At 40.8% G+C, this 21,844-nt stretch overlaps 2 protein-coding genes across 2 annotated transcripts; one reads left to right on the top strand and one right to left on the bottom strand.

Moving 5' to 3' along the window:
- Positions 1-1,972: 1,972 nt before the first annotated feature.
- On the top strand, positions 1,973-4,525 carry C922_03767 (CTP synthase; the record flags this gene model as incomplete). Its single annotated transcript, XM_008819356.1, has 1 exon — positions 1,973-4,525. The coding sequence occupies one exon, from the start codon at positions 1,973-1,975 to the stop codon at positions 4,523-4,525; it is 2,553 nt and encodes an 850-aa protein (XP_008817578.1).
- A 1,500-nt stretch (positions 4,526-6,025) lies between these two features.
- On the bottom strand, positions 6,026-18,964 carry C922_03766 (hypothetical protein; the record flags this gene model as incomplete). The annotated part of the gene is made up of 3 exons (XM_008819355.1): positions 6,026-6,265; positions 6,690-13,969; positions 14,146-18,964. 3 exons carry the CDS (start codon positions 18,962-18,964, stop codon positions 6,026-6,028), a joined length of 12,339 nt encoding a protein of 4,112 aa, XP_008817577.1.
- Between the last annotated feature and the right edge of the window lie 2,880 nt (positions 18,965-21,844).

Genomic DNA, 21,844 nt, shown 5'->3' with positions numbered 1-21,844 from the left:
AAACAGAAAGAAAAAAAGAAAAAACAAAAGAAAAAATGAATGAATGAAGAAGGATTTAACCAAATGGTATAAGTCTCTTCCCTGGGACACTTTACATAATTTTTGGAAAATGATAATAAGAGTTTACCATCCCTTTTTAACGTCAAAGTGTTACGCAGAATGTAAACCTTACTGTTTTAAAAATCATTTTAGCTGTATGTATCCAATTTGACAGCAGAGTGGAGCGATTTGATGCATATGCCAATTAATTAATAAACATATGGAAGGATAATGCTCATTTCTTTGGCATAATTTTATTACATACTCTAAACAGAACCCCCATGCATCAACCTGAGCAGAGGCAACTCCCTCCAGTCGTTTAAGTTCTTAACGGAAATAAATGAAAGTGCTGCTAAAGCAACGTACCTATGCGTAATGTACAGTACATACCATACGACTAAATGCATACGCAACGTAATGTAACATAACGTAACATAACATACAACAACCCGTATGCCGCCCCCCTCTCTGTGTTTCACATACATCATAGTACGGACGATTGCGCATCCTTTACATAGCCCTGTCAAAATATATACCCAACCTAATATAAACGCAGCTATATATACTACGCCACGGAACTTTTCATTTATATGCTAAAAAATTTCATCATTCTGTCATTCTATCATCATTATATCTCCCTTCGTTTTAACACATACCGTCCTGCGCGCTTCATTCCAATTTTTACCCTACTAATATCTGCTTAAATTTTTATTTATTTTTTCTTCTTTTTCACCATGATTTGGAATATCATGAACTGCGACTCGCATTATACGCGTAAAACTGCTCTTAAAAATGACGTCATTAAATGCGTGCATGTTTATACCAAGCTAAGTTTTGAATAAGGAAAAAAAAAAAAAAAAAAAATTATTCGAACGCAGCGGATGATGCGTAGTTTGTGTGCGAAAATGTTTATGTAATATGATCATGCAATATGTTAGCATTTTGAGCCTTAGCCAGTGTTTTTTTTTTTTTTTTTAAAAGCCTAGAAAGGGACGCCCTTCATATTACATACGTATATGTATGTATGCCCCATATGCCTTATGGACTGGCACTTCTTCACGTGAATGAACATGTTTGGAGTTATCCACCTTTATTTTTAAAACCCACTTTTTAACTTTCACTCATAAATTCCCATTTTTAATGTCCCCCGGGAAGTTACATTTTTGAGTTATCATTTTTTAATTTATACGTTTTGCATTTACCCCTTGCGTCTTCGCCGTGCGAGAGAGGCATCTTCAAAACCAGTGGATGAGAACCGTATAGGTTGTCCTTTCGGCGCAGCTGTTTGTCGACTCGGGCGAAAAATCACCTCCCCCCATTCAGGGAGATTCTGCAGTGACGCAATCTCCTATCTGCTAGCCTATAGTTCACATTTAGATTGGATACCACGTGCATCATCGTAGTGTGATCCGTCATTTTTATCTTTTCTCGCCGAGGAATTGCTAACGTGGCCCGCTTTATTGTATATTAATGGTGTATTAACCCCGGATTTGCAAAATGCATGACACTTCCGCTGGGGTGCATACACGGCACATGCATATGCCACTCTCGCGTATGCAGTAACATATATATGAGTGTACGTGCATCTATGTAGCTGTATTGGTCACTTTGGCACTAGTCTAAGCGCTGCTTCTCCCTTCGTGTGGCAGAGCTTCAGTTTGAAAGTATTCATACTAACAGCGAATGTATTGCACGACTAGGAAGAGTCAACCATTTGGAAGTTTACGTGCGGCTCTGCAAAGAAGGAGTTTTAACTCCACATATATACACACGTGTAGAAGTGGGTGTATATATTTGCAACCACGGGTAGGAGCACCAATAGATAGGCCCCTTTGAACTTGCGTACTTGAACTCTCCTGCAGGAGCTTTCATACCGAGGATTCTCGACCCCAACTCGCCTCTATTTCTTCCCCCTTTTTTGAAAACCTTTGAAATGGATTCAGCGGAAGATGTAAATACTATCACAAAGTATATCATTGTGACTGGGGGAAATATGAGCGGGCTGGGAAAAGGAACAGCCATGAGCAGCATGGGCGTATTATTGTTAACGAAAAATATTCTACTGACGACGATAAAAATAGATCCCTACTTAAATATCGACGCGGGAACGATGTCTCCATATGAACATGGGGAAGTATACGTACTGGAAGATGGCGGAGAAGTAGACTTAGATTTAGGAAACTACGAGCGCTTTCTAAACATAAAATTGTCATATAAAAATAATATAACCTCGGGGAAGGTGTACGAAGAAGTTATAAAGAAAGAAAGGAAAGGAGAATATTTGGGGAAGACGGTTCAGGTTGTGCCACACGTAACGGATGCTATTCAGAAATGGATCAAAGGAGTTATAGATGACAATATAAAGAGAATGAAAAAAGAATACAACATTAGAGCTTCATCAACACCGAATACGGTCCCATGCATTTGTATGATAGAAGTAGGTGGGACCGTTGGAGATATTGAATCGGCTGTGTACTTGGAAGCACTGCAACAGTTAATAAATAATTTAAATTCAGATGATGTTTGTCTATGTCATTTATCCTACGTACCAATTATAGGGATTCTGAGAGAACAGAAAACCAAACCAACACAACATAGTGTCAAAATATTGAGGGAAGCTGGACTGAAACCAGACTTCATATTTTGTAGATGTGAAGAACCCCTAACGGAGGAAGCCATACAAAAAATTTCTCTCTTCTCGCAAGTGAAAAATGAGCATGTCATATCTTTACATGACACATCCAATGTGTATAAAGTCCCCCTAATATTGGAACAACAGAATTTCTCTGTCAATGTTCTAAAAAAACTCAACTTGCAACATACTGTGATGAAAAACAAATTGCAGATAAGTCCGTACTCCTTCAGTACCTGGAAACAGCTATCAGATAGATACGAATCTTCAAACGAATGTGTCGTCATTGGCATTGTGGGAAAATACACAGCTTCGAATGACACTTATTTGTCCATCATTTCTTCCCTCGTCCATGCGTGCATAGAATGTGGATTCAAGTTAATCATCAAATATATCAACAGTAGCCATTTGTCTTTGAAAAAAAAGAGCAGAAAAAAAAATATCGATCTAAAGAGGAAAGCCAGAAAATATTCCTACGACACTTTTTTGCAAGTTAATACCACACAGAAACATCTCTTCGTTGATGATACAACTTCGGATGAAGATTACGATAAGAAAAGAAGAATGAAGTACGAGCGCGCATGGGACATTCTCCGATCCGTGGATGGTATCCTAGTCCCCGGCGGATTCGGAACCAGAGGTATTGAAGGAAAGTATCTCTCCTCCAAGTTTTGCAGACTGCATAATGTGCCTTACTTGGGAATTTGCCTTGGCATGCAGACAGCCGTCATCGACGTCGCTAGGCAATACCTAAATAAATATGCCAACTCGGAAGAGTTCGAAGACGTACTTGAAATTCACAACAAATCGGATGATAAAATGATTAACAAGAAGAAACGGGAGTTTACCAAATCCGCAACTGATTATTGTGGGGTAGCGAGCAAGTTCACCAAGGGGGCTAAAAGTGATATGTTCAGTGGTTCCAGGGAATTTCGCAAGGGAAGATCCCACACGGATGATGTCTGCTTCGAAATGAAAAAGGAGTCCCCACATATTCGCTCTGATCTGCACAGTGCTAGAAACGTCGCGCAGAGTAGCATTCCCTACAACGACGACAACGATAGTGACTCTCTCGCATCGAAGAAGCACGCAATCTCGGCGTGCTCCACGAATGAAGAAATTCCGAACAGCATTGGGTTGGAGCCCAGCGAAGGGGGCGAAAATGATCAGAGTGGACCCAATGGTCCAAGTGGCCAAATCGGTAACGGGGAAAAAGAACACTGCGTGAAGGGCCACACCGATATGGTGAACTACGACATGTCGTCGCCGCGTGACCAGGGGGCAGAGCCCTCCGACGTCGCGGACCTCTTAGCTACCCAAAAGTACATCGAGGATATCCCGAAGAAAATAGCCGACCCAGCATTACAGGAGAAAATAAAATTAATAGGAATACAGGACTACTACAAAAGTATAGAAGAGATAGATAACAACAATGTTATCATCTCCATGAACGAGTTCAAAGGGGATGATAGTAAGGGAGGCACCATGCGATTAGGGGTGAAGCAGTCCCAAGTGATTGACAAAGATTCCCTCACGTACAAAGCGTATGATGAAGCGACGTACATATTCGAAAGACATAGACATAGGTTCGAAATAAATCCAAAATATGTTCCACTGTTAGAATCCGTTGGACTAAGTTTTGTGGCAAAAGATGTTGGCAGTGTCAGAATGGAGATCTGTGAAATGAAGAAGTTAAATTTTTACGTCGGCGTGCAATTCCATCCCGAATTTACATCTCGTCCGTTTAAGGCAAACCCGATATTCCTGGCCTTCATTTTAGCATCCAAGGGGAAACTAAAGGAGCGTCTGGACAAGTACGGAAATAAGTTATGTTCGGGGAGTCTATACCGGTAGGTTGGCGCATATGCAGGTCGCACACACATACATATAAATAAATATACATGTTTATACATATATGTGTGTGTGCATCCCCCTTGTTGGTGATTATCATGCCAAATGGGAAAATAGTGCCACCCCCCCTGATCATGACGACCAAGCTGAACCTGCCAAGTGACAAAGAGATCATCACGTAATAAAGATGCTTACATTTCCTGTGTTCCCTTTCCCAACCTTCCCCTGTACTTTTGTGCACGATGCTGTATATAGATATACATACGTGTGGGCATTATAATGGAACCCGTGGTGCACATTTTGAAGACAGAAAATGTTAATAACGCGTATTATGACAAAGTGGCACGACAACCCACGTATGCGAATTTTGGAAAAAACGGAGGACAGTTCGAAGGTGGTACTTTCTACGGGGGAACGAGTTATCGTAGGATGGGGAAGTGCATGTTTCTTTTCCTCATTTCGCCGCGTCACCATTTATAGGAGGGATTCCCCACAATTTGTTTGAACGAGCGTGGGTCTTTTGCGCTTAGCGACTTCGCACACGCTGCTTTGCTTTTCTTTGCTATGTTTTTTTCTTTGCTTTATTCTATTATGTTACGCTTTTTCTTTTCTTTTTTTTTGCACCCTCCCCCGCCATCTCAATTCTTTCAATTATGTATCCCCCCTCCACACTTCTTCCTTTTTACCATTTGGCATCCACTTGCATGTGTAAATAACGCGACACTGCACGTGGTCGAAGTTTTCTGTTTTTGAAAATGTAAATTAAGAATAAACCAACGAACACTTTTTCTGTTTGAGCCATTTGAAGAAATTTTACATTCGCCCGTCAGTAGCCTGTATGTCAGGTTCGTTTGCCAACATTGGGAACGCCACTCAGTGTGCGCAGCGCTTGGAAGGGGGATGGGAGGGGGGCAGATCACCCCTTAAACGCTCAAGAGATTTTCCTTTTTTTTTTCAGTTAACTACAAATGTGTAAATTTGGAGGAGAAAAAATGTCTCTCCCCATGGCACGGACTTCCCAACAACATCGACTATGTAAATACCATCCACGGGAAAAAATAAAAAAAATCATAATGACTGCTTTGGAAAGTTCTTGGTCAACTTTAGCTAGTCATATGCTAGCACAGCATACTTAAGCGTCACTTAACGGTTAAAAAAAAAGACAATACATATGTGAACTCTAATCAAGTGCGAGGCAAGGGCCCATTCGCATGCTCATCATCATGCAAACATTTCATTTTTGTAGCTGTGTCAAAGGGGATAGGAAAAGGAAAAAAAATAATAATAAAATACAAAAAAAAAAACTGTCATTAACGTTGTCATTACGATTAACTGGACATTTCAACAAGGCGCCGGTTCAGTTGGGCGGAAAAATAAAAACAGGGGGACAAATTCTGTCGCGAAAATCGCAACAGCGAAATAAACCATGTCGCGCGCGATTCGGCAGGAAAGTAAAATTAATCGTCCACGGAGTTGTGTACAAAAGAACAAAGAGTAGAGAAATTAATAGTACTGGAAATTCAATTTGTAACAAAATAAAATGTTACTCAGCAAGATTGCGAAGACGGTTAACTCGAAATTGTTCTTTTTGCCTTTTATGTACATGACATCTAAGCCCGCGATGAAAAAGTTCCGCTCCTCGTCCATATCCACGTAGTTGTCGGCCAAGATTTTTCGAAAGTTGTAATTTATGTTGTTCACAAGGCGTTTCTTGTCTCCGATGCAGGCGTCCTTGCTGAAATTCTGCAAAAGGTGAGGAAAAAAATATATATATGATATATATCATATATATTATATATGTTATATATATATCTATATAACGAAGAGGAGGGAAGGGTAAAAGGAATAAACTTCCCCTGGTCGCACGGGGAGGGGAAGAACAACGGAAGGTCGCGCACTTCAGCACCACGCTAAACGCCGCTCCTTTTATTGTTCTCTTGTGCGCTCATCGGAGCAAAAATGTGGTTCGCGCCAAGTGAAAATCAGCGCGGAATGTGTACTTCTGTTACAATGCGTTTTCTTTTCAAGGATTTGCCCGTTTGGGAAAATTATGCGGAGCAAGCAAGAAGATCACATGCAATCCTCGTGCGGGGAGGGAACGATGACCCCTCCGCCTTTGTAGACCCCCTCGTTATATGTTCCCCCTTTTTTTCTCTCTCTCTCTCACCGGGATAAGGGCTCTTCCTATGCGTTCCGTATACAGCGGAATAGTGAAGTAGGGGATGAGGAGGTATGAATTTGTGTAAATACACTTGTGCGCAAAGTAGACAAAAATAAGATTGCTGTACTGGTTGGCCAGCAGAATACACGACTTGTCATATATTATTTTCAATAAATTAATGCGAGACGACTTGTATGCGGCGGGCAATTTCGGTTCGACTGGTTTGCTTAATTCCATTATGCGCACAAATCTCGTGGTGAAAAAATTCTTGGTAATCTTTGTGAATTTAATTTTTGACAAATATAGTTTATAATTATCTGCAGATATTACTATGTAATTACTGAGCTGTTTTTTTTCTTCCCTATCAACCACTGAATCAAACGTTGCTTCGGGTTTTTTCACACAAGCACAGGTTTTTTTTTGTTTTTTTTTCTTTTTTTCCTTTCTTACGCTCTTTTCACCATAGGTGAAATGTATGCCCTTTTTCATCCACCCCTTACTCAAGTGAGAGTACAGAAATCTTAACATGGATATGTTCAGCATAAGCCTGTTTCTTTTTTCTTTTGGCAACATGAGGAAATAGAACTTGAAACAAGTTGTTGTAGCCGGAAGGTCCCCATTCAACGAGTACACACAACGATGATCTGATTGTACTTGCGGCAAATCACTATCAAGATTCTCATAATGGTGAAACAAATGAGTGTCCCAAATGATATTTCTTATCCACAAAATGTATTTGCATATACGGGTTGGTGTTAAAGGATATTTTTTTTTTCTCTTAAATAGGTTTTTTGTCAAGTACACAAGGAAGGAACACCTGTCCTTGGCAAAAAATGATCTCAAAATCCTTTTTATCGCTGCATTCGCTTTTTTATCATGTCCCTCATTTTCCGATTTGTGTAATAATTTACAATTTTTTAAAGCTATATGGTAAAATATTTTCACCACCTTGAGGTTAATGTAAAATGTACTCTTAACATATTTTTCTTCGAAAATTATTTTCCTCATTTGGTAATTTCTCAGCTCATGTAAATTCACTCGTATGATAAAAATGATTGTTTTTGCCTTCCTCCAATGTACTTGTTTTTCGAGTTCGTTTTTGTTCCTCTTTTTTGGCTTCTTCTCACTGCAAATGTGTATGTCCGTCTGGAATATGACGCTTCCGCGTTTTTTTGGGTCAACTTCCATTGGACTCCTTCCCCCGCTGCAGTTTGCCTCCTCCGGGTCCTCACCCGTCACGTACTTTACGTTCACCACGAGTAACCCCCTCCCACAGTATCTGTACATATTCTGCAAAACATTTATATTTTCAAAATATTTAATCTTATAGTTGTCATTTCTTGAGTGCAGGAAGCATATGTTGTACGCTCTGTCTTCCCTCCTGAGGACCTCCTCCAGGTCCTTCTTCCTCGGCGCGGAACCATTTCTATCATCGCCTCGTGCATTTCTCTTCATTTTAAGTTGGCTCATTTTCCGTCTTTTCCCTTTTCCAGAATTTGCATCGGAGTTGAGCGAATCAGAGGAGCAGAAATCGGTGCTGTCATTTTCTAAATGGTCGAAAAAATTTTCAAGGAGGCTTTTCTTTGAGTCTTTCTTCGGGTGTTTCTTCGGGTTTTCCTTTGGGTGTTCCTTCGGGTCCTTCTTCGGGTCCTTCTTCGGGTCCTTCTTGGGGTCTTTCTTGGGGTCTTTCTTCGGGTGTTTCTTCGGGTTTTCCTTTGGGTGTTCCTTCGGGTCTTTCTTCGGGTCTTTTTTTGAGTTCTTCTTCGGGTCCTCCTTCGAGTGTTTCTTCGAGTCACGCTTCGCGTCATACTTCGTCTGTTCGTTGCGTTTCTCCGTATGATCCGCCATTCCCACCTCTCCTGTGTGCTCCTTGTGGAAGGCACCCACTCCACTCACAGTGGCACCCTCCCGATGCCCGTTGTACATATTATTTTCACGAAAGTACTTATGATGGTTGATAATCCTGTTGCTATGCGAAAGGTTCACTATGTTATTTATCACATTGTGGAAATTCGAAACGTTGTTTTTCAGTATAATTGTATATCCGACACTTTTGGGGTGCATTTCGGGGGAAGCCTCCTCGGGCTCATCCTGCTTCTTCCCGGTGCCCCTGCGTAGCGTTCCCTCGGTCCTGATTAGCGCTAAGTACGACTGGAAATGTTGATTCATTTCGTCACTGGTTCTCCTTGCTCCGCCCATGGATCCGAAGTACACGGCGTAGTTCTGCAAAAGTTCCCTAAGAATTTTCGACTCTTGATAATTTGCCGTGATGTGGAAGTTGAAATATAGCTTAGGCTTGGACGCCTCGAATTTGGAGATGCAGTCAGATAGCACCTTAAATTTGACGTGTTGATACATACTTTTGCAGAATTTCAAATCTGCATACTGATGAATTAGCTTTTCAAAAAGTGGGATCCACTTCTTTGGATTATCTTCACAGCTTTTTCTTTTCTCCGATAAAAAGTGGAAGCTAAAATCGTTCCTTATGCCACGTATGTATTTATAGAACAAGGATTTTTCAAGTTTTTTCCTTTTTTGGTAATCTGCATCGAGCTCGTCCTCATCCTTATGGTCATCACCATCATCATCTCTGTCGTCGTCGCTTTCCTCCTCCACATCGTAATCACGTGCGTTTCCGCACTCCCAGTTGTTTTTGTCCGATTCTTGGCAGGACGAGGATGAATGTTCGTCCGTTTCCCAGCTGCCATCCGATTGGTTGTTCGATTGAGGTGCAAAGAGCGAAGATTTTACTCTCTGTTTTATATTATTTCTTCTGTTCGGACTGAGAGTGTAAGATTTTTTCTTTGTCTTCTGTCGCCCTGTACGGGATAGCTTAATATAGAAATCCTCCTTCCACCCTGGCGTCCCACTTTCGTCATTCCACGTGGAGCTGAGCATGCAGGTATAATATCCGTATTCATGGTCTGTCAAAACACACACATCCCGTGTTAAATGCTGCCTTGTCAATTTGACACTTTCCAGGTCGCGTGTTCTCTCCTCATACTCCAAAGGATAAACAACGAGGTACGATTTTAGCAAATTCTTACAAACATATTTCATGGTGGAATATATTTGCTTAATCTTTTTCCTGGAGAAAGACGTTCTTTTAAAATTCTTGTTGGTCATCATTTGGAAAATGGTTTGGACGTTATTCGGTTGGACATATTCCGTTCTTTTCATATTCCTTTTGTACAGGTAAGAGCGGAGGGGGTGTAAATTGCCCCCTTCTTCTGTGTTCCCCTTCGCACTTAAAAAGGAACAACTAAATAATTGGAAAAAAGAATACTTCTGTAAAAGGGGGCAGAAATTATCCATAAGTAGGTTCCCAGATGGGAAATAAAGACAATAGTTAAAACTAGGTCTCTGTCCCACGAAAAAATCTTCTTTGTAAAATAGGTCCGTAAAAATATCACATTTGGAAATATTCTTCTTCAAAAGGAAGTCACAGCTCCAGCCCATATGTTTCATTTCCTGTTTGCAGAGAATGTTATTTTTTTTCCTGTTTGATAATAGTTCCTTTTCCCTGATCGCTTTGTACATTTTGCTTTCATGAAATACTTTTTCGAAGACACTTCTTTTCCCTCCATACTTTATTTCGACTGTTGCGTTGGCCAACAGGCTATGTGACATGCGGTTATAACTGTTCTTCGTTTTCGACTTTCTCCTGACGTTCTCGCACACCATGCTCATGTTTCGATGCCTCTCCCTGCTTTTCCTATCCTTCCTCGGAGGAAACACATGGTCATATATATTGTAGTTTCTATCCAAGTCATAATTCTTCACATTGAACGGATTCCAAAGAACCAGGGATCTGTCCACCGAGCAGGACAAAAGGAAGTTGTCGTCTGGTGAAAATTTCACGCAGGGGATATTATGTTTGTGGTGCTTTATAATAATTTCGTAAAATCTGGAGGACAATTCGAAAAATAATTTATACATAATGTCATACCAGTCCGCTGAATAGAATGTCACATTTGAAAAGGTCCAGAGAACTTCGTTCATTCGATTTGATTCTTCATAGGAAGAAGTCATTCTTACGTGATTGCAGAATTTTCTCGTAATCACATTGTTAGGCAAATTTTTGAAGATATAATTAGCATTTTTATCATTGTAAAGACTGTTTCTTACTTGTTCTGTTCTGTATTGTACAAGTGCGCTGACATTATGGTCATAATATTTCTTCTTCATTTGGCTGCCATCCCCTGTGTGGTTGTTTTTTTTTTTTTTTTTTTCCTCGCCTTTGCCTTCCTCGATAGTGGAATAATAATACCTTAAAAATGTGTTAAAGAAGCGATCCTTCTGAACTGCACGATTTTTGTCTGATTCGGTTTTTTGGCCTCTTCTCAGTACATTCAAATATTCGATTTGTTCTTTAATGGGTTTATCCTTCTGGATGTGCTTTTTTTTTTTTCTTTTCTGTGTCCCTTTGTTTGTTTCGTCAGGCGTGTCATCCTTTTCTCCCCTCTTCTTTTCATCCTCCATCGTTTTCTTTCCCCTCAAAACCATCTCCAACTTTTTCCTCTTCTCCTCATTAAGGTAGCAATTTTGTTGCAGCAGAACTTTATGTAACCACTTAGATGTAATGATAATTTTGTCTTTACATGATTTTTCCTTCCTGTGGGGCGGCGTGTGTTTTTCCCAATTCGTCATCCACAACGGTGCGTACTCCCCTTCATCCCATACTGGCCCTTTCTTCCTGCTCAGCTGCGCCGAACTATTTTGAAAATCGTTGATGTCGAGGGCAACAATTTTCGTGCGCTCATTGTGTCTGTTATGGTCCTGGTAGCTGTTTTGATAACCGCCCTGGTAACTGCTCTGCTTCGTTAGATTGCCAACCTTCCGCTTTAAATAATATTTGGAGAGTCCATCTTCCCTATTCCCCTTTATGCTGACGCTGCAATTGTTTATGTACAGCTTGGCGCCCTCATACTTCAAGAATCGATAAGCTGAGTTGAAATTGATTATGTTGCTTCCCTCAAAGCACAGGTCTGCATTTTCGCATTCGGAACATTCATCCACAAGGCATTCCGAGATGTTGCTAAAATCGCTGGTGGTGTGGCTGGACGAGGAATAATATGACTCGTACGATGAGTCTTCCAAATCTAATGTGGACGCGGAACTCAGATTTGGCTTCAAATCTGTTACGTCGTCATCGCTGCTGTCGGACACTTTTTTGGAATCTTCTTCTGCTTCCCTCCCCGGCGTGTCTCTCTGAGCGCAATCGATTGCCATACCATCGGGATGAACATCGCCCGTAACGCTATCTTTGCTCAAACTATCTTTCAGAATCGACCATTGTGAAGGCTTATTCGTGTGTGGACTACTACCGCTGCGATTTTCTCCTAGGGGCTCTTCAATTGCGGCATCCTCCGCGTTGTTGTGATGGTCTATTTGGCCATTCGCCACATCACCCCTAGATTCTTCGGTGATTCCCTCGGCTGATTCGTCCGCTTCTCCCGCTTCTTGATCCTCTTCCGTCATTTCATCCGTCTCTTCGTCCGCTTCTTCTTCCTCTAACACCTCATGCACTGGATCTGATCCCAATGCTACCACTGATTCCGCTGCTCCCACTGCGCCCCCCACTTTAATAGCCACTTTCTGCGAACCATCAATGGAGCACGCCTCCCTTCGCCCCTCTTCAGGTGTCCCGCGCGCAGGGATCCCGCGCTCCACTCTCTCGTTCTTCTCCCACACACCTTCACAGACAATAACAAAGTCGAAAAAAGAATCAGACTTGGGACCATGAGTCAACATTATTTCATCAGCACTTTTGGGAAGTGTATATACGTACCGAACAGTTGCATCATATTTCTGATCCATGGAAGCATATTTCATTCTGAGAGGAATTTCTCTAAAACGCTTACACTGCAGAGTTCCTTGCTTTCCCTTCACTTTTACACTTCCCGATTTTATGGTGTTGATTAGGTCCAAAGTCATGGGGGATATTTTCCCGGTAAAGGAATCTAATTGATTAAAAAAAGTGCTTTGCAAATTTCCCCTGGAATTATATTCTTGATTTAAATTGCGAATGTCATTCTGCAAATTATTCGTTACGTTTGAAGTCCAGTTACCCATGTTGGGGTCCACTGAGGAAGAGCTGTTCCTGTTCAGCTCTCTTACATTCAAAATGTTATTGTATAGCATATTGAGGAAATGGGGTTCATTTCCTTGTCGGACATCCCTCGAATTGGAGGAGTGTCTACCATCCGCGTTATTATATACAGCGGAAGTGCTATTATTTGCATTCGCATCTTCATTTGCGCTTGCACTTGCTGTAGATACGAAATATATATTATCAAGATTGCTTGCGTTTATTCTGAACCTCCAGCCATCCTGAGTCGCTTCAATTCTATCTGGGTTGGATGCCAACAGGTTTCTAATTATTACACTTGCGTACGAGTTAACTGGTGTTTCCCTTCCTTCTATTCTTGTTTCGCCTATGTCCACTCTTGGAGAATCCATACTTCCCCAGGATGTTTCGTTATCCAATTGTGAATCTTCCAAATCGGGTGCTGTTTCCCCATATTCGCTATCCTCATTTGGGGGTGCTAGGAAGGCGCCTGGATCGCCTATAGCTGGTTCGTCTAAATCGAGGAAGTGCTCATTGTAGCGCAAGTTAGAGGCCTCTTGTTGGGCTGTCCTAGAGGTGTAATAACCTCCCCTTCCTCTAATGGGGGAAGGTCTACGGCTTATATTCCCAATCCTGTTGTTAATGTTCAATATATTCTGCGTAGCATTCACCATGTTATTTAGAACTCTCTGCGTGCTTTCATTCATGAAGTCATGTCTCACGTTTGGTACATTCCTAGCGCTATGTCGATTTGATCGAGTGGGACGATTAGGTCGATTATTTCGTATGCTATTCCTCATGTTGTGCAAAAAATTATTCCTCACCATCCTATAATTGTGTAATGCGCGAACAAGGAGACCATTATTTGAAACATCTGAATTGTATCCATTCCCTAGGAGTCGACTGCGAGCTGTTGACAACAAATCTTCGTTTATGAACCGGTTAAAATTGTTTGTACTTTGGCTAGTTGTGTCGTTATTTATATATGCATGGAAATTTATTCCTCTACCTCTACTGTGCATGCTACCTTCCGATATGTTAGATGACTCGGATGAGTTCGAACCTGATTCGGCTTCCAAATTTAGTAGCAAATTATTCATGACACTTTTCACCTTCATCTCGTCCTTCTTATCCCACTTGGGGCGGTTGTTTCTATATAGATTATTCATTTCCATCTCAACGGTGTAATTTACAATTCCATCCATGTGGGCTTTACCTGCCATAATGCTTCTTAAGCATCTTTTTTTTTTTTTTTTTTTTTTTTTTTTTTTTTTCTTTTTTTTTTTTTTTTTTTTTTTTTTTTTTTTTTTTTTTTTTTTTTTGTTCTCTTCGCTTTCTTCGTTTCTGTCTTTTCTGCATTGCTGAAGGGGAGGCCGCTCCTTCCTCCACTACCGCTTCCGCTACTTCCATCGCTACTATCCCTGGGATGGCCTCTTCTTTGCATTCTCCGCTTCTTTCCATTCACTGCACCGCCTTCATCAAATCGAAGGGAGTAATAATTACTGCGATTTTCTCTTGCCGGTCCGGGTTTTCCCTCCTGCAAAAAATGCTGGCCGCTTTCGCTCGGGTCGTTCGTCAGGTGCACAATGTCCAGCGTGTTATTATTGTGGTCCTTCAGCTCACAAACTACTAGTATTTTTTTGCTGTAAAAATCAAAGTTCGCCTCTTCCTTCACTGTGGGTTGTTCGTTCGTCGGGTTTTCCTCTCCGTTGAAAGATTTGGCGCATTTGTCCGATTTGGCGGATTCGGCTGCTCTATTCGCTTTAACCGTTGCGCTCGCTTGTTCCACTGCTGCACCCATGCTAGTTCCCCCCTGGGCGTTTAGAAACAACCCCGGTGTCGAGTGTCTCTGGATGCTCTTCACGACTATTTTTAATTCATCCACATATTTCCCCTCAACGCGGTCATAACAGTGCAGTTCCCCTTTGTTTCTCCTTTTATCTAGAACCACGAAGATGGAATGCTCATTTGAAAACAGCCGCTTGGTATAGGAAAAGCTAAAATTGTGTCTCTCTTTGATGAACTTTCTGAATCTTCTGCTAATATGTTCTAAAACATTATTGGCCCTTTTGTAGCTGTACAGGTGCCTGTGGCATTTTATTATTTTATGCTCATGATGATCAACGTTTGTGTCGCGAAGTCTACCATTTACGCCTTGTTGGAAGGCGCTGGGTGAATTGCACAGCACATAGATCCTTTCTACCTTTGACATGTTGTAACGTTTGACCTTTCTGTAGATGACGTTGTGCACCCCGAGCTCATTCTCGCTGATTGTAGTTTCCGCTCCGGAAGCATCCTTAGCCGCTTCGATGTCTTCGCTCTGGATGTGCTGAGTGGGCGGTCCTTCAAGTGATCGCTCTTCAGCTTGGATCTCTCCATCTGACGGCTCCCCATCTGGGTGCCTTTCCCCCACTTCATCACCCTTGAGAATGTCCAAATAATTTTGTCGTTTCTCCCCGTGGGCACCCATAGCCCAGTTGGTTCTACGTTTATTCCTTTTCTTCGCTATTTTGCTGAATATTTCAGCTCCGCTCACGCCGAACAGGAGCACATTCCTGCGCAGAAATTTGATATACCAGTTTTTCAAATACTTATTGTTGTTGACTATCACCATTTTGGGATGAAAGAGCTTCAAATTAAGGTAGTACTTGGAGCCAAATCTTTTGGCATATAATTTCTTCATCTTATGAACCGTGGACGCAAGGTTGTAGTGAATGTTCCACTTCATGTGATAGATCTCCGCCCCGATGGAAGATTGCTTTAAAAACAAAATGATTGCATCACTTGGGAAATTGTACGATATGGTCAGAAGCATTTTTTTTAGATTCTCCTTTCTGTTGAGGAAAAACTGGACCAAGTCCATCGGAATGTAGCTCCTTCTGTACAAAATGGACGAAACTGCTTTGTGCAAATTGGCCCCCTTAAAATGATCTTGCACGCTAATCTTCGTGACGTAACTCTTGTTCTTCATTGGAAAGATGCCTCTCATGGAGTCCTTCGCTTGGGGGGTGGGTGCCATATTTAGATCAGCTTCGTTCTGTTCACCTGGGCTACTGTTATTCCTCCTCACTTTATCTGCGACACATGTACTGGTGTCTTCACCATACTGCAAATCCAGCACGGAATCGTCTTTCCATTGATCAAAGGGGGCACTGTCACTGGCATAGAAACGAATGGGTTTCTCTTCTCCGTTCGTTATGCTGCCTCCTTTTTTTCCTACTTCTTCCTCCCAAGCGAGGTCTGACCAGAGCATTCCACTGCTGGTGCGTCCCCTATGGACAATATATTCATTACGAAAAATTACTGAGTCGTTTATTTTTTCTTTTTCCTTCTTTTTCTGCTTCTTCTTCACTTTTGCTGAGGGGCAACCATTTGGCTGATAGTGCTCTTCCCCCTTTCTGTTTATCTGGTCACTGGTGCTGACCGAGGTGGACGATTTTTGGCTCTCCTCATAATGATCCAAATAAATGACATGATCGTAAATTTTCTCACTACTGTGGTGGTGAGGCGGGAAAAGAGCTTTTTTTTCTTTGTTTTCCCTTATCTTCGCTTTGTCTTCCGTTTTATCCCTTTCCTTGTTTCTTTTCCTTTTCTTTTCCCTTTCCTTTTTCCTTTTCCTACTTTTTCTGTTTGCCCCCAAATGGTCTTCCCCATCATTGTTATCGAAATAAAATGGGTCCTTGTCATCGTTGAGGAACAAGCGATTTACCTTAACCTTCCTGTGCACAAATGCATTCTTAAAAAAGTTAAGAGCATCATCATAATCGTACCTCCTCCTAAAATAGTAAAAGTTGTTCAAATTGTAAATGTTTATATTGTGCGTGTTCGACCCAATGGCTAGTAAATTTTTCGTAAAGTTAAACGAAATGGCCCACGTGGACGTGTCCGACTTAATATAAGTTTTGTTGTTAAAAACGATGTCTGGTTGCACGTATATATGTGAGGACTTCAAAATTTTGTCATTGTAATCTACATTAAAGAGATTAAAGCTGAAGATATTGAACTGCTTCCAAATTTTATTGTACTTGATATCGACACTTGGGTCCAGGAATTTCTCTAACTTATTGCTGTATTCTTCGTAATGCACATGTGTTATGTACAATTTGCAGAAGTTTACAAATTTCTTTCTTTCCTTCTTCAGTATATTTAATCGCTCTACACGCAAATTATAGTTTTTGATGTTCCTCCTTAATTGCTCTATCTGCGTTTTTTTCGCATCTCCATGATATTTTTTTTTTTTTTTTTTTTCTTTAAAACCTATTTTGGCTCTCTTTCCGTGACACCCATTTGGCGAGAACCTCCCTCGCGCATCCCCTTCACATCTTCCCCTGTTTCTGCAACTGCGCGTATCGGTGTTATCGTGATCTCTTACCCTTTTCTTATTTTTTGCCACCCGCTTGATTTTCCTTTGCGCCATCAGCTGGGCCATATGGAGGCCCCTTCTCAGTTTCATGCGCAAATCACCATGACGGTAAAACTTCTGGCCGCTTCCTTTCCTGCTACAATTGGTCCGTCTCAGTTTGGACGACAAGTGTGCTATGCACTCCTCATCACTGGATGATTTCATATACGTATTCACAAATTCACTCTCGTCTCTAATCGCGTTAATATATTCATTTTGGTCATTCAGTCCCATGTGGTCATTTCTTTGGTTGTAACCCAAGTACACATTGTTCCTCATTTTTTTATAAAAGTTGAGTTCTTCAATTTCTTCCGCATCATCGCCTAGTAAATAATTAACCTGATGATTTTTTTTAAAGTTTTTTCCCGATTTTTTTTTCCTCATCCGGGGGCTATCATTCCGGTGCAGCGATCCATCTTCCCTTCCGTCGTCCGTATCGTACGCGTCCTCCTCCGCGCTCTCAAGGCTGCTATAAATTTCGCTAATTTTAAATTTTTTCCTTCTCCCATTAATGTTACTGCGTGTCTTTGGATTAGGTTCACTATCGCTCTTCGGATCTCCCATGGGGTCGTCCCTTGGACACCTCAATATGCAGCTGCATTTCATTCTGTACGGCCCCTTCTTGAATTTGAGTGCGTTTTTTTTGTACACAGTTAGGGCGCTGCCAGTGCGCCCCTTACCTTCTCCTCCTACCCTTGCTCCTGATACCCTTCCGAGGGACTCCCTTCCCAAGAGACATCTTTTATAGAACCCCTTCTTGCGGACGTTCATTTTCTTCGTTTTTAAGAGGGGATTCTTTAGCTTAGCAGTTATGTACTTATTGATCGCCCGATCGTTAAGGCGCTTTTCTCTTCTGTTCACTTTTCTCTCATTTTGCAAACGCATTCTGTACAGACGGGCGCTTCTCCTCTGTTTGGCCTTATTTTTTATATGATCAAAATTGTTGATGCATTTGGACAATTCAAACATTTCTAGGAGTTGTTTGGAGTATCCATTTGCATACTGATTATTGTGTATTAAACTTAGAATAAAATCATTTTCATCAATTTTTAATTTATTTAAGAGGCGATAGGAGTCCGTGAAGGAGGCTGGAAAAACTGAGTCGCCACATGGAGAATGTGTATCGTCAAAATATATGGCCTCCTTCGTCTCATTTTCTTCATACCTCTTCAAATCGAACAACTTTTTCTCTAAAATATGTTTTAATTTCTTCTTTATGTTAATACATTCGACGATTTTCTCTACATAATAAACACTGGTATCTTCGGACCATCCCACAGATATTAGAATGCACTTGTCTGAGTTGTCTCTTTCTTCGCATTTGATATTTACGTACCCTTTAGAATACACGTGTGGGGACAGGATAAGAGTCGGTGCTGGGATGTTCATCGCTTTCAATTTCAAATCATTTTTCACTTCATCGTAGACGTACTTTATTTTATTTATGTTTTTAAAGCTGCTGTCATTCTGACTTATTTCCTGTTTGTAGAAATTGCCAATAACGTTGTCTCTGCCCTTTTCATTCCTATGCCCAATAACAACGTTAGGGTTAGGGCTCACGTCCACCCCAATGTTTATGTTTTTTTCCAGAAAGCTTTTCAATTCGTACACATAGATATACTGACCGTACGTTATAAACACCAGTTCGTATTTCTTACTCACACATAGCAAGTTCAGTGCGAAGAAAACGAATTTGTGCTGGATGCCTCCGGTCAAGTCGTGACAAAATAACAAATCGGCGTGGCAGTTCTTTAACGTTTTTACGTTTTTCCAAGGCGTGCAGCTTCGCCCCCCATATGTCTTTCCCATTTGTCGTGGGTTAGCGGCAGTGCGGCTACTCCGGCGTGGTGCCGTAGACTATGCTCCCCTCACTACACGTCGCTATATGTAACTATATTACCGCTATGCGTGGCGATCGTCTCTCCCCTTTTTTCTCTATTTTCTTTGTTTCCCCTGTTGTCCCTTTCGTTCTCTCAATCAAACATATTCGCGAATGGGAAGAGGGGGGTGCGGTTAACGCAGGAGGGAAATCTCGCAGAGTATCGCCAAATTTTAGCCCAATTTAACCCATTTTAGCCAAATTCCACCAAGTGGTCCGATCTCGCGCTGGAAAGTCGCCTGGACAGGCCGCCCTTTAGCGCGTTTGCAAATGTACGTGATTCACTTCTGAACAGCAACGTTCCAAATGGTGAGGAAGATTTTCAGAAAGGGTCAAGCCAGCGCAACGGAAACGGACAAAGGTATTCCCTTTCACATGGTTTTTCCTTTTTAATTTAAAAAAATATTACCAAAAAATGTATGCAGAAATTTTTGCTATTCAAAAATTTAAATACATAACAAGCTTTCCGCAAAAATTGAGGGGTAATCCCTTAAGGTGCAATCGTTAATTTGTTTGCTTTTTTTTCTTACTCGTCCAATAGTTCGTTACGCGTAGCTACTACGCGCTTTCGTCAGTTTCCTACCCTCTATAGTGGTTTCCTTTGGAAAGGCACAACAATACACCGGCGCAATAGGATATAATTTTCGTAGCATGCGAACTAACCATTTTTGCGTGGGCTCGCTTAAGTATGCTTATTTGCCATACATATGTAGAAAAAAAAAAAAGGAACAGTTTGAAATAACCAAAAAGGGGAACAATTGCGAAAAGGTTGGGAATAGTTATGAACAATTACTCATGAACAGGGACATAAGCGTAATTATGTAAAAATAAAAAAAATTCTGCACTCCATATATAATTCTCTTTTTTTTTTCTTTTCCAATGTGGAATATACGTTGTGTGGTAACAAATGTTGGCTTTCTTTATTTTTTTCTCATTGTGTGCTTCAGGAGATGGAGGATTGAAGGCCATGAAAAAGAAAAGTTATGTTTTTTCCAAAAAATAAAATAGTCAAATGACGAAATGGCGAAACGGCGAAATGGAAAAAGTGCATAGGAGAAAAGGAGCTTCGTACACAGTTGATGCTCCCTTACGCCCGTATTCATGCACATAGAATCCACTTCGTATGCAAACATATATCCCTATGCGCACACCCTATGTGTATTACGTATCTACGCACAAGTAAATATACGCCCGAATGCACTTAAAATGTGTACTGCGAAAATACAAGGCAGGAAGAAATTCTGGGCATGCTAGTCTGCTAGGGCATTGCGTAAGCGTCAAATTGTGTGGCACATCCTTAGCGGCACAAAACACTGTTTCTTCTTTTTTCCACTTTTGCCATCACGAAATAATTGATTCATGACAGAATCGAATGTTGTTCCTCTCTTTCGCACCCCTAAGTTTTTCCTTGGAGCAGGGCTAAAAAACGAACACCCATTTATTGCAACTCAGTTTGCAAAAAGAAAAAAAAAGAAAGAGCAAACGGAAAAAGTTAAGCTAACCTAAGAAGAGCGAAGCTAAACGAATAAGGGAATGCCTTCTTCCCATATAAAAGAGAGGGAGAAAGAGAAAGAAAGGAAGAAAGAGAGAAGGGGAAAAAGACAGAAAAAAAAAACACACCAAAATAAAAATAAATAAAACGTTGCTCTAAAATATAGATAGGGGTTATGAGAATAGCCCCTGTGGTGGGCTGTCCCTTTTTTGTTTTTCTTCGTTTGTTACGGTGTCATCCCACCCAGTTCGGCAAACAGAAAAAGTTCATTTCATATATGGCAAAGAGGCCTACATACACAGTGAACAAAAATGTAGGATATGTGTTGTAAGTATATCAGAAAGTGTAGCACAAGTGAACCTCCTCAAAAAAGAAAAAAAAAAGTTATCTCTAGAGCTGGTATATATGATACGGCATTAATAATGCATGTGCACACAATTTACCATTCACCTCAATTGTGAATTATTTTCTGCTAACCTAAAAAAGGAGCAGCGAGATAAACCAGCGCTACAGAGTGTTCCATTCCGTTGTTTCCATTTTTACATAAGAAGATGTGATTACACAGCGAAATGAAAAAATAGGATGATTTAACTCAGTAAAAGTTGCGAATGGACATGCTAATGTGTATGGCTGAGTTTATTCTTTTTTTTTTTTTTTTTTCACATTTACTGTGATTTATCCATACGTGGCTATGCACCATTCTTCCCAAATGTGTTAGTCACCCTTTTTTTTCCCTTAGTCTTTTAAAGAAAAAAGAAAAATCCAAAATAAAATCCCAATAGGGGGACATCGTTACCATGTGGACAAAGGTGAACAACTTCATAAACAGCGATCTGTTTATCAATAATGAAATGGCAACTAGAAGATGCGGATGGTACAAACAGACTGCTATGTGTTCCTGGTCCACCGAATTTTATTTCCTAACATAATAATAACCCCTTTTTGATAAAAGAAAGAAATTCATTTATACGAGGAAGGGGCAAATACACGTGTGTGTAAGGTGCATATAAATATATATTTCATTTTTAACTGCGTTTGTTGGTGAATGTTTCCCCCTCGAAGTTGAGCGCGCAACAAATGGTAGCGAGAATGTTGCTGAGGAGCACGCTTCAGTAAATGTTCGCACAAGTTTTCCGAAGCGCAGTTACGACGCGTCGGCAGTTAATTTGGTAAAGAGTATTTGTTATTCGGCGCCAACTTGCGGACGTAAAAATATGTGCATATATGGATACGTGAGCGTTTGGATGTTATTTGTTTTTTTTCTGTTTTTTTGTTTTTTTTCTGTTTTTTTGTTTTTTTTCTGTTTTTTTGTTTTTTT

The sequence above is a fragment of the Plasmodium inui genome (genome assembly GCF_000524495.1).
Source record: "Plasmodium inui San Antonio 1 unplaced genomic scaffold supercont1.17, whole genome shotgun sequence".
NCBI classification, from domain to species: Eukaryota; Apicomplexa; class Aconoidasida; order Haemosporida; family Plasmodiidae; genus Plasmodium; species Plasmodium inui.
This window is presented reverse-complemented; position numbering and strand designations above follow the sequence as displayed.